At 40.9% G+C, this 13,963-nt stretch overlaps 1 protein-coding gene across 1 annotated transcript in view; it reads right to left on the bottom strand.

Moving 5' to 3' along the window:
- DTX1 (deltex E3 ubiquitin ligase 1) overlaps window positions 1–12,594 on the bottom strand; it is a 932,387-nt gene extending 919,793 nt beyond the window's left edge. Inside the window, exon 1 of the mRNA XM_044068441.1 lies at window positions 10,439–12,594. Within this exon, the coding sequence (XP_043924376.1) occupies window positions 10,439–10,709 (271 nt within the window). The 5' untranslated portion in view covers window positions 10,710–12,594. The remainder of the gene's footprint in view (window positions 1–10,438) is intronic.
- Window positions 12,595–13,963: the final 1,369 nt, after the last annotated feature.

Here is a 13,963-nt window from a genome sequence, read left to right as displayed (position 1 = left end):
TATATGCTCAAACCCTCAAATGCCTATAGAAGTGCCACAACCATGGCATCACAGTTGTATAAATATTTTCACTATATAGCTGCATTTCACTTGATCCTTGGTTTATGTTTACATCTTGTACCTGTTCTTTCAGTGGTGTTATTTTAACACCTGAAGGCGCAATGCCTGCATTAACATAATGTCCACACTCCACCAAAGCTTTTAGAATAGAATGGTAAACTCTTGTCACCACAACAATCACAGGGCCATGACTAAAACCCATACCTCTCAACTGTCCCTAATTTTGGTTCAATATTTTGGTCTTCTCTTCCTAGTCCCGACTAAAATTGGTGATTTGGGGAGAAAAGATGACGGATTACACTTTTACAATTACAGACTTATTGGCTTCAGAAAATGCATATTAATTCACACCCCCTTATTCTCTCACCTTCATCAATTAACAATACTTCTTCTTCGTCTTTCAGCTTTTCCCAGTTAGGGGTCGCCATAGCGGATTACCTGTCCGCTCATGATTGGCAGTGGAGCTTTATTTTAAAAAAAAATCTGACTATCCCCAATCATTTCTCAATCTGTCTGTAATTCTGGAGGTAAGAGGTTAACAGTTGCTCTGAAACTACATAAGTGGTATTATACGAGTTCATACTGCTTATTTCTCATTAATCTGATTACTAATACAGGTAAACATGTGGAATTATTTCTTGTGGTTCAAATATTGCAACTGCTTTAAACGTTTATATTAATGCTAAGATCCATGACTGACTGCCTATATTTAAACTACGGTCATTCTCACACTTCAGAGTTTGCATCACATGAAGTAGCTTAACATCTTTTACAAGTCCTCAGACTCTTTTTCACATAAATAGTCCTTCACCTGACTGAGTTCAATCCCGATCAACTTACTCCACAGTTATAAAGTACTTCAACTGTACTGTCGGAAGCTGCCCCCCCCCCCAAATAAAACAGTTTAAATTTGTTTTCAAACTATATGTTAAATAAGAATATCTTAATTTATGTTAATATAATTCCTATTTACTTTGTTTCAAGTTCAAAATACAATAATAGTAATAAGGGCATGTCACAAATCTAAAAAAGAAAAAAATTACACAAGGGATAATGTATGGGAAACCATGCCCTGCAGCAAGTTTATGTTTTTATTAAAGGAATTAGACATTGTTCCACACATCCGCACTTAGAGATGTTTAATGTTTGACTCACAATGACCCAGAACTCATTTGGTAATAGTGGGTGCGAATCTCTCCACCAGCTGAAGAAAAACGACAACGGGCTCCACACATTAGGTCACTGCTTTTTAGCATATTTTCTCCTGTCATATAAGTACAACACAAGGCCTTTGGCTCACTAAATTTACAGATGATTCCAAACTAAGGAGTACTGTCCCCTAACCCAAGACAGTCTGACTTTCCATGCAGAGTAGGACACAACTTACAGATAGTGGGCACTGTCTTTAACGATAAATAAATGCAGCATTGTCACTTTTGTGAAGCAAGTGGTTTCTGTCATCTGCATCACTGAGGAAGAATCACAGAAGGCAGGCTCTGTTATAAAGACTGCGGTACATTTAGAGATGAGGGTATCTCCTATAACCAACAAGTTGCCACAGAAATAAAACACACCTTCTGTATAACCCAATGACACTAAACGGAAATTACAAGCCAATCATGGGATGTCACTATCTCCCTGTACAACTCACTTTCTGGCCAAACACAGAGTACACTACATCTGTGTGTGGTCTCCTGATGAAACACCTGATTCAACTTAAAAAAGAGCAAGGATTCCTCACTAAGAGATTAGAATGTCTTGGCTACAGCTGTAAATTCACAGAGAATGTTGTGCTGTCCCTCTTCTCGGTGAGGATGCTTTGCCACAGATGGCCTGCACCTGTCGCCCCTGGGATTACGGATACTGGCTAAGGCTCTTGCCGGCCCTATAGTGCCTTTTTTAGGCAAGGTTCAAATGACAAATTCACCACTGTAACAGGAACAGGCAAGCAAAAACTGAGGGTAATGTTACTCAATGCTAGAAGTCTAAATCTCAAAATGCAGTCACTCGAGGCACTCCTTAAAATGGAGAACAGCGATATCTGTGCAGTGACTGAGACCTGGTTCAAGGCTCCAGAGAGCACCCCTGCACTACCAGGCTATAACTCATACCACACTTTTCGGCCATGTAACCTGGACCAAAACACCAAAGGCAGAGGTGTGTCCATATTCATTATGGATATCCACACCTCCAGGCTAGTTGCTCAGCATAATGCATCCGAGGTTATCCAAGTGCAACTAACTCTGGGAAAAACTGCAATCCAAATTGTAGCTTGCTACAGATCTCCCACCATGCCCCAGGATTCCCACTCCTCTTTTCTTGATGTACTGGAAAATATTAGGGTTCAACCAAACACCCTAATAATGGGCGACTTCAACTAAACCACCATTAACTGGGAAAACTACTCGTGTACCAACTCCTTAGCTCAACGCTTTCTGGAATTCATAAACTCCAATGTCCTGGATCAGCTTATCCACACCCCCACCAGGGGCAACAATATCCTAGACCTAGTCATTGCCAACACGAGTGACCGGTGTTCCACACCTGAAGTCAGCTCCTCGTTGGTCCAATCCGACCATAAGCTAATCACCCTTGATATCCACATCCCGCCCCCACCCACCCATTAAGGAAACCACGGTAAAAAAATTCTCCAAAGCCAACTTCTTGCTTCTTAAGACAGAAGTGAAGAACTTCATGACACCCATGCAGATGGACAATACAGTTACAACTGCTGAATCCTACACAAATGCACTCCAAAGCTAGCTACGAAAACAATATCACCACTAATTCTAAGGACAACCACAAAAGCATTCTATAGCTATGTCAAGAATCTCAATGGCAACACCCAGATCTGCTCTGAGTTACAGCACAATGGCACAAAAATTACAGAACCAACTGATATTGCCAACATCCTGGCAGATAGGTTGAGTGCTATCTTTACCCCCCCTCAACCCCTAAAGGGCCCATAGCTATACAGGAAGAATGCAGAGTCCCTGTAATCACAACTACGCAGGTAAAAGCTGCACTCTCTAAAGCCAAAAACACTACATACATGGGACTGGACAACATCCCAGGCTGCGTTTTACACGAACATCAGAATGAACTGGCTCCCCACTTAAGCATCATGTTCAATAATAGCCTCGCATCAGGCTTTGTGCTCACTGAATGGTGCACAGAAACAGTTATTCCACTCCACAAAGGGGGAGCCACCACTGATCCCGGGAACTATCAACCTATTAGCCTGATGAGCCTGGTCTGCAAGGCCATGGAACGTATCATCATGGAACTCATAAACAAAGACATTGGTAACCTACAAACTCTGGATCCCACCCACTTCTGGTTTGTGAAAGGCAGATCATGCCTCCTGAACATGATCGACTTCTTTGAGGCAGTCACCAAAGCCGTAGATGAGGGTAAGGTGGTTCACACAGCCTATCTTGACCTCGCCAAGGCTTTCGATACCACCCCCCATTCTGGAATTATAGCTAAACTCACTACTCTAGGTTTAAATCCCTACGTCACAAGATGGGTTGCCAACTGGCTCACTGACAGAACCCACGCTGTAAAAGTTGTAGACTCCAAATCTGACCTCAAACCAGTGACAAGTGGAGTACCACAGGGTTCAGTCCTGGGACCTCTCCTGTTTGGTATCTACTTCTCTGAAGTACAGGCTAACACAGAAGGCTTCTGGCTAACAAAGTTTGCAGATGATTGCAAACTAGGAGCCATAGTCAAGTCCCCAAATGATGTGGACATCCTACAGAAGGGCCTCGCTGAGACAGAAGCCTGGTGTCAGAGCCATGGCCTCAAGTTCAGTGCCAAAAAGTGCAGTGTCATCCCCTTTGGTAAAAACTCTGTACCCATGAACTACCATATAGGCAGCAATCTACTTAACACCGAATGTGTGATAAGAGACCAAGGGACCCAGGTGGACAGTAGTCTCTCCTTTGATAGTCACATCGCCACAGTAGTCAGGAAGTCCTTCTATGTGGCACACCTCATCATAAAAGGTTCTCATCCAGGAAAAAGGAGGTCATTGTTCCCCACTACTCGACACTCATTAGACCCATTAAAGAGTACAACGCCTCTTTTGGAATGTACCTCACAAGACATCTGCAGCGGCTGGAAAGGCCACAGAAGTACCTCACAAAGAGGATTACTGGCCTCAAACAAATGCCCTACACTGACCATCTCAAAAAACTCCAGCTTTACTCCGTAGCATATCGCCTACTCCGTACTCAGAAGTGATTTCTGCCTAACATATAAAGCTATGTCAAACCCAGAGCTGTTGGACATGCTACACCTAAGAAATCCCAATCCCTCTAGGGACCTAAACCTTGTCACCACAATAAACAGGACATGCTGGAGGGATAGATTCCTGTCCCAGAGACTTCCCATACTCTGGAACAGGCTACCCATCAATGTCAAGCAAAGTTCTTCATTAGCACTCTTCAAGAAAAATCTTGATGAGTGGATGGGAAATAGGAAATACACCCCAGTGATCACTTCTGTGTCTCTGCTCAACAGTGGCACAGGAAAATAACTTTCTTGGGTGGCATAAGCCAGTGAACCTTGTTGGCTAGGCTTACATAGACCCTTGGGCCGATAGCCTAGTACCTACCTATGAACCTATGAACAAATTATCTCATGCGGGGTTCTAAGCCTTGTTTTCCAGGCCATGAAAGTTACTGTCCTATTTGAAACTTTCTGCTTGGAATGTGGGAGTTAAGACAAGCAAACATGCAGTAAACCTTAAAATCTCTGTAAATAATAGTACAAAACACAGGTTTTTAATCCAACATCTCCCTCACCTTAGGAATGCACTTTTCCTTGCCTTGAAATAGTACCAGTTGCTGCTTTACACATTTTAAAAGAAACCTCAAAAAATACAAAGGATAAATATCAGTTTCACAATAATGGCATTCAAGTTTTGTGAGTGCCTCTAAGCTTTAAGTCTGTCGGAAAACTATAAACATATGGAGAATGGCAGTTGGAGTCTGAAATAAAAGCTTAGAATATCAGTGCTACAGTCTGATTCTTAAAACTGAAACATCAGAAATACAAATGAGGTATCTGTATTTATCTCGACTTTATTTTATTGAATGGTTGTTGTGTGAAGTACTCTGCTGCTAGGGCCATATTTCTGCATTCACCCACACTTTATTTTTGTAAAACGGTTGCTGCATGAAAGACTCTGCAACTAGGACCACAATCCTGTATTTGCTTGCTGAGAAGCAATTCAAGACCTAGATCGTTAGTTACACAGCACAACCCATTCTGGTTTGTAGACTGTACAACACATTATCACTAGCATATTCATGTTGCATGAGCAGTTACAATTAATGGGTTAAACCAGCCAATAATAAGATGGCCGATTTTAGCATTCTAGCCTTAAATGGGCACTACTATACTGAAACCCTATCAGAGCAAAACTGATAAAGTTAATGACTGCCTATATCTGGCATATTAACACAAGTGAAGCGTTAAGTACCTGGATCAAGACTGTTTGCCAGAAGTAATACCACATCAAGGCTTGCTGAAATATTTGCATTTTTTAACATTTGTAGTAATTTTTACAAATGCCTGATTATCCACTTGACATGGCTTTCACTGAAGTACTTCAGGATAAAAAATAGCTGTAAGCTAGACGACAAGGAAAAAGGAGGAGAAGCATACAGGAGTTTCTCCACACAGAGTTCTTTATTAGTAAAACAACTTTAAAATAATTCACCAATAAACCATTCGAAGGGTGGTTCAAAAGAAGTGGAGTGACAGGTTCAAACCAAATTAAAAGCACAGTGTATAAAAATGAACGTATCATTAAAAGAATGTATAAGTATTGGAACATGTCAATCAGCAGAGCCAGTGCTTTGAACAAAATGCTGGGGGCAGGGGGAGAGCCAGGCAGTGGCCCACACCAGTCCTAAGTAAAACTACAACACCTTTCTGTATTGAAGCGCAGAATGTACCAGAATGTACGCAATCATTTTTAAAACAAGTACAATCAAGATTACTTAAATGTAATCCTTGTTAAACAAGAAACGCTTAGACTAACAGCAGCAGCCCCTACTGTTGTGCCATTAAAAATTAAAACTACATGCATTTATTTCATTCCTGCACTTCTTTGCTTTAAAAATCTTTGATAGTTATACCTGTTGCATGTCTGTGACAAACTCATAAGAACGCTCTTAATGTGGTTTCTATGTGCATTTTACTTATTATAGATTCATCTGTAAGCACTAGACTACAAACTCATAAGAACGCTGTTAATGTGGTTTCTATGTGCATTTTACTTATTATAGATTCATCTGTAAGCACTAGACTAGCTGCCCTTGTTGGCCATTTCAAGCCTAGCCAATTTTCCTTTTTGTGCTCAAATTAACCTATCCCATTTGGTTAGAGATTGGCCTTACCCATCCCATGGGAAATACTTGATATATTACCTCTAATGAGAATAACTGGGATCGTACCTTAGACAATTTGAGGGTACCTATGTATGGGATAAAGCATTTGGGAGCTCCTGTACAGGGGGCAGTCCTGTGGTAAATTTTCTGTTCCCCATTCATAGATCTAAGATGAGTTTAAATATGGACAGGGATGAATTTTGTTTAATGTGGATGGTGAGTCTGTTCCAGAACAACAGTATCCTCTGCGAGACATAAATGTCCCTCCAAACTGCTCTGTTGATGTTGCTGAAGAGGTTTAGATCCATAGACAGAGTATTTCTGATGCCATTTGACTTGCTGATGTGCAGTAAAATCTGCTAGTTTTGGGTCAGAAGATGCCTTGTATGCCAGACACAAGTCACATCTTAGCAGTCTGTAGAATGCCAAGTATAGTGACAGGGCTTTGAATGGGTCCATGTAGGACATGTTGTTTAGGCCTTGTATCCTACTAGTAAGGTATCTCTGTGGCATTCCAGTTGTAGCATGTGTCTGGACAGATACAAGCCAAAGGGGACATTATATTCAGTAATTGGCCTAATGAGGGCTGAGTAAAGGAGCCCAATGACATCCCTAGATCTAGACACAATCCCTTTATTTATTAGCTATGCAATACAGAAGGACTTTCTTACAATAATGGACTCATATTTGTCAAACGTTAGGTCATTGTCCACATAAGTTCCTAAAACCCAGGCAACTAGGTCAATCCATAAGAGAGTATTGTCAATATGGTAGTTCCTTGGGGAAGATAACTATCGAAAGGATACAATAATGCATTTTTTTGGCATTTAGTTTCAGTCAATGATTTTGGCACCAGTTATTTATTTCGGACAAATCTTTCTATAGGACAGCTAAGTCACTTCGGGATTCAATGATTGCTCCTAGCATTTAGTCATTTGCAAACTTAGTCAGCCAGAGCACTTTGGTATTGGTTTCTGACCATGCTGCTAGTAATTCAAAGGTACTAAACACATACATGCATTTACAGCAATAGTTACATTAAAATATCACACAATGCATGCTCATTACAGTCATAATAGTCCTGTTATAAAGCTTAATTTGGAGTCAGTTTGCTGCTGATACTCAACACACCAAACACTGTGTCATACTGATGATGAGTATGAGCAAAAGGCAAAAAGTGCAAGAATCCACTGATTTCTCTCTGCATTCAAAAATAAGGTGTCTCATTATGTGGCTGCTTCCTAGTGGTAATGACGTGGCAGCAATAACTCCGTGTAAATAATACTGATCCTGCAGAGCACGTGTTAACACCAATGTGCAGCAAAACTATCTCTGCAAGGTACATGGTAAAAGCAAAAGCACTCGACACCTATCTGTTCAGAGGTTCCTGTTAGTACAGCAACAGTGATGCCTGCGCAGAACTGGGAGGTACTGGATTCAACTTACGTGACAGAACTAATGTTTTCCTTTAATATGTGATTCTAACAATGGCTAAACAGAAGACTTTCTCAGTGTACATTTGTAATTTGACATTACTCAACATGCTCAGGATTTCCTAGCAGAAAGGAAAAGCTCTTAAGGGAAAACTCAACACCTGTCTGTCCAGAGGCTTTTGTTAGCCCAGTGGCAATGATGGCAGAACAGAATGCTAGAGGTCTTTGATTTGTATCCCAAATGAAAGCTAATATTTCTTTCCATCCTTCTATGAGTCTAACAGGGCCTAAGCAGAAAGCTTTCTCTACAACCGTACATGCATATGTGTTTAGTTCTGAAACAATAAATACCATGACTCCTCCAGGGCATGTAGTAAAACAGAGTAGACAATACTGTCATTAGAAGATGTGATTGAAACACTATGAAAACAATATTGGAATTGCACTGTGCAAGGTAAAACATGTATAAACAATATTCTGACTGTAGAACATGAGGTAAATACACAACATAATACGTGAATGAAGAGCATGTGGTAAAAGCACATGTAAACAATACTGTACTGCAAGGGTATGTGGTGTAAGTACCGTGCAATCATTACTTAAACTGCAGGACATGCGCTAAAAGTATTATGCAAACAATTATGTGATTGTATGATAAACATTAGTAGGCTATCTAGGTGTGAAATAAAGAATTGTGTGAACTATACTTTGATTCTAGGACATGTGGTTAAAACACTACATAAACTACACTATGACTGCACAGCACCTAGTTAAAGTATTGTGCAAATGATGTCATGACTGCAGGCCATGAAGTCAAAGAGGGCGTCCAAGAATTCCCCACCACATTGAACTGAATGTCACAGTATCGAGGCAAAACTACCAACTACTACAATTACCTGCATTTTAAAATACTGATGCATTATAAACGTGTGTCTTTGCGGTAGACAAGTCCTCCTGAACTATCAGCATGGGTACTATACTCCAACATCCTAGTAGTTAATCATTTTTCTTCAAGGTCAAACAGCATTAGAGATGAGTGCAATACTAATAATATAACAACAGAATCCCAGATATTGTGCTCATCTGTGAGATGATGCAAACTTGGAGAGAGAACAATTAGGTGCTGGAAGTGCAAGGGGGTACAGCCCCTGCATCAGGGGTTGTAGGTGGTGGCTTACCTCCTTGCAAAAAAATCTTAACTCACTGCAGTGGTGTATGACTTTAAATCTGCACACTATGTATTCCCATGTCAGAACCACCATTTATACATCTTTACTCTTCAGTCATCATGATTCTGCTCTCTGGATTGTCATCTTCTAGGGTGTGTGGTAGGGAATTCTTGGTGTTCCCAAAGTAAAAGCTCTATGAATGCAATACTGTTGTGGTTGTACGGTATGTGGTAAACATACTGTATGAATAGTACTGCAATTTTGGGGCATGCAACTGAACAGACATACTGAAATAATAAAATGTGTGGGAAAAGCACTCTGTAAATGCTGTAATTATATGGCATGTAGTGCAGGTACTATGCAAACAATACTGTGATTGCAGGTCATGTGTGATACAGGTGCTACGGAAACAAAAGTATGAATAAAAGCACTGTATAAACAATGCTGTAATTAAAGGGTATGAGGTACAGATACTATGCAAACAATACTGTGGTTATAGGTTATGTGATACAGGTGCAAAGTAAACAATACAGTGAATACAGGGCATTAGATAAAAGTACTGTGCAGGCAATACTATGACTGTAAGGTATCTCACGTGTACTGTTTAAACAATACTATGAATGTAGAACATGTGATGTAAGCATGGTATTAACAATGTTGGGATCATATGGCATGTGGAAAACTGCTGTATAAATGGTTCTGTGACTGTAGAAGTTTACTAAATGTAACATATAACCATTACCATAATTGTAGTATGTGGGGGTAAAAGCACCATATAAAGAATACTGTGACTACAGGGCATGGGTAATTGTTGCCTCATAAAGGTCTAGTCAGAAAGCTGAAAAAAACAAATGAAAAATCACCTATAGGATTTGTAACAATGCATGCTTCCCTGTGTTCATCTCAGTAACAGATTACTGTATACACCTGGATATCTGAAATATGAATGGGGTGAAAATAATTCACCCATCACAATGGGAGCCCTAAGGGGCAGGCATATCACATTACATGGTAAGTACAGTTAGCAAACAAGCTGTGGGGAAACACACAAGACCATTCCAAAGCCATGAGATAAATATGAAAAAAGCAATATGCTATTAACCAGTTCCGCAAACAGGAACACTGTATTTCAGCAATATGTTTTCCACATCCAAAGGAATAGCTTAAGTGGAACATAGCCAGTGTGAGCACACATTTAAGAATATAACAGTCCACGTTCCTAAAATGATCAGGAGAAAGAAGCAAACTGTTCAAAGGAAGGAAATACTTCTGAAACCACCACAATAAAAATGTACATTGATGTATTATGTATAACAAAGGCACTACAGAATGCATATGTGACCAGTAGTCATTAAATGTATATTCTCCATACCTGTGTCCTGTCGGAACTGATGCATTGACTGTAAGTCTATGATGTATGGAGCCAGCTGGCCATCCACTTGTCCTAATACAACACTGCCTCTAGCATCTCCCTTAAGGACATTCTCGATATGATGACACACAGTGGCACTATAGGGCCTCCACCTGCCGTGCTCGTTCAGCCACTCCCATACTACCACCCGTGCCATGTTCTGAAGGGGAAAACCAAGGCCATTGGCTGAAATCACTACTGCTGAACCTGGACGTGACATAGTTTCAACCATCAAACGTGTTTTCACCACCTGTGCAAAATTCAAGCCGAGACAGAAACCCACAATAAGAAACACCTTCCTTAAACAGTGGTCTATCTTTGGCTAATAAGCCAACCAGATGTCTGGTCTTAAAGCACACTGATATGGGGAAGACAATGCCTTGTCACTGACTTTGACACCATTACTGATCCAGCCAATAGCCAATACTCAATGCAATTAGTGTTTAAACACATTGCCACATGTTTTGTTCTTCTTAATATTACAATTGGTTGACACAAAATGCTAGAAGCAGGCTTGTGTAAAATGTCAGCCATCTACAAAAGCCCAGACTAAGGTTCATTCGTGCTCATCTACTGAGGCTGGGTATAAACTCCCCAAGGAAAAGTTGCAATGGACATTTGTCAAGCTGTCAGACGGCTTCCTGATTTCCTTGACCCCAGATTTAGCTGGCTGTTCTGTTACTGCAGGCAGATGTCAGACTCAGTCGGTACAGCCTCTGGCCTTATAGTTCTAAATCATTTCAACAGAGAAACATAATCTCTCCAGTATATCTTCAAAGATCCTGAATCATTTGTCCAACCAGAACGTTTTAAACAATAATGCGTCCTTCTTCAGTTCGCTTCTTCCACCGCTCACAAATCCGATTCAATGTTATTTAAACGGCATTTACTTGATGTTACTTGTCCCTGTGTTACAGCAGTGTGCAGCAGTGACTTCGATTACCAAATAGTACTAGATGTTACTCTGTTTTAGGAAATTATAAATGTGCAGTGACAGTTCCTCATGTTACAAATTCCAACAACAGAGAACAGAAGGTTGATGAGCGAAGGCAGTCATTCGCCTTAAGAGCAGAGCATTGAGGACGTCTTCTGTCTGAACCTTATATTCCAGCGCAGCTCTCATTTGATCCCTTTCTGTTATATATTTGCACAGTCCAGGTCTTTCAAAAATAAACAGATCATCCCATTTGCAAACCATGGCAGTTATTAGATGTCTTTTTTTTTTTTTTTCAAAAACTGCACAGTATATAAAACCGACTTCCTTTTCCGGAGATAGAAAATCCCTGATTGCACCTGACAGGTATGGGTGGTGACACACCTGGAAATACCTTAGCGCCTTTAGGTAATAACCGATGAAAGTCTATGCATTTTGATCCATATCTTCTTTTACACGATGCGTCTAACACAGCGTTTCTGCTCTTCTTTTCCACTCATTCTTTAGAACTGGGTCTGAAAAAACAACCCTTGCACAGTTAAACGAGAGGGGGCCCGTCAAGAGCAATCCAAACCCTTTTTCACAGTACACACTCAGACATACCGGTGTTCTAAAGAATAATTAAAAATTGCATGCAAGTTTAGCATCACTCTTTCCCACAGCGCAAGTGGCCACATCCAGGCACACTATATACACAAAAATGAACATAAAATTCTGGTGTCATCACTTATCGAGCCCCCAAATTACTGCGACTGTTACATTAACACCGGAACAGTAGCATTTTTGTTATTGCTTTCCACCGGCAAGTCTGTCCTTTATCCTGTTTATCTGAGGAGCAGTCTTCCTGCATTCTGGTTCAAACCCTCGCCGCAGAACCCGTCTTCCTCACTTGCTTTTGCACGTCCTGACGCAGCTACTTGCTTCAAGCACTGAGGAATGGTGGCCCCTTAGCTTAGACCCGGGTTGAAGCAGCACCAGTCGTTGTTACTCGCTGTAGGTTTACCCCCACCCCAGCCCTCAGCGGTGCCCCAATCCGATTCTCTGCTGCCTTTCGAAACCATGTAATATGCGCATTGGAAGCCCACTGTCACATTCTGCACTGCAGGGAAGTCTCCAGGGACTGGAGCCCCGTTCCGTCTGCCCAAATGATGGGGTGACTGTCTCTGTCTGATTCTCCGTACACCTCCTTGCGCACGAGCTATTGCTTGGCTTGCAGCTGCGAGCTCTAGCCCCAGCCGCTGCTTACGCTCGGGGGAGGAGTGGGAGGCGGTTTGCACTGACGGTGATCACTGCAGCAGCCAAAGTTAGTGCCTCGGGTGATAGCGGTCTAGAGGTACCGTGCAATCAATAAATCAATGCATTAATAAATGGATAAGGTAAAATTCAAAAGTATTTCATCATGATCTGCAGATCAAGGATTCATAAGGATGTGATTGGTGGAAGACCCTGACCCATTTTATGAAATGAGGACCGCAGTTTGCCGCTTCGAGCTTGCAACAGGCAAGCGCGTTGCAACCTTATAAAATGCTTTCGGGTGTCTCCTCTTGTTGATTTCAAGCCCCCCCCCCCCCCCCCCCCACACACACACACACACACACACACACACACTATAAAGGCTGGATCAGTCTGTCTTCCATTTTAATATTCTAAATAAATGAGATTTTCAGCGACAATGTTGAGGGTTGGCTCTACATCCTTGCATGGCCGAACTAGATAAATGCATCACAATTTTTATTGCAATTTAAAACCAGATGGGTCTCAATGAGTTTGTCGAGTGCTGCTTTATATATCCGAATGATATTTAGAAAACGCTTTTCAGTAATACCGTGCGGTGCTTCTAGCCTGCCCTCCTTAACTAGATGTTCCTTAATTTAACAGTTAGTGGCTGAACGTTTTCTGGTATAGTGAACTGGAGATACAAGGATAATTATGACTCCCACCAGGGTAATAACCATCAATCTCCACTTACTAAAAGGAGGATTGTGTATACACTTAAGAAAGACGGAGTGTTATTTTATTGTTGTTGTTTGTCTTTCGGCTTTTCCCGGTTAGGAGTCGCCACAGCGGAACTCCGGTCCGCTAATGATTTATTATAAGGTCAAATAATTTAAATTGAAGTATGATAGGTGAGACTTTTTATTAACAGTAATTAACAATTTTTTTCCACAGGACAAGCATTGTTTAAATTATTAATTACATGTCAGACATTAATATCCCCATAAATTTAAGATCCAGAAATAGAGAACACCAACGATACAAAAAAGTGAATTTTCCAAGTAGAAAATATGTCCCTGTAGTTCAGCCTGCACCCAGGAAAGAAATTCAGCTTGTGCATTATTGCAAAGACAAACTCTTACCAGCCAATACAGTTTCCCAGTAAGGATATATAATGAAACATAGTAATTACCAGAGGGAGAGGAAATCCAGTGTCTTGAAAGGAAACCACTGCATTCTTGATTTACACATCATTACACCTCTACAAAAAGAACAGAACATATTAAATGTCTTTATTATTCTGATCTTGGTAAAAAAAAAAAAAAAGTAAGCAGCAT

This window comes from Protopterus annectens, chromosome 4.part0 (assembly GCF_019279795.1).
Source record: "Protopterus annectens isolate FY-2018-M chromosome 4.part0, PAN1.0, whole genome shotgun sequence".
NCBI classification, from domain to species: domain Eukaryota; kingdom Metazoa; phylum Chordata; order Ceratodontiformes; family Protopteridae; genus Protopterus; species Protopterus annectens.
Note: the sequence above shows the minus strand (reverse complement) of the source record. Positions and strands in the feature narration are given on the sequence as shown.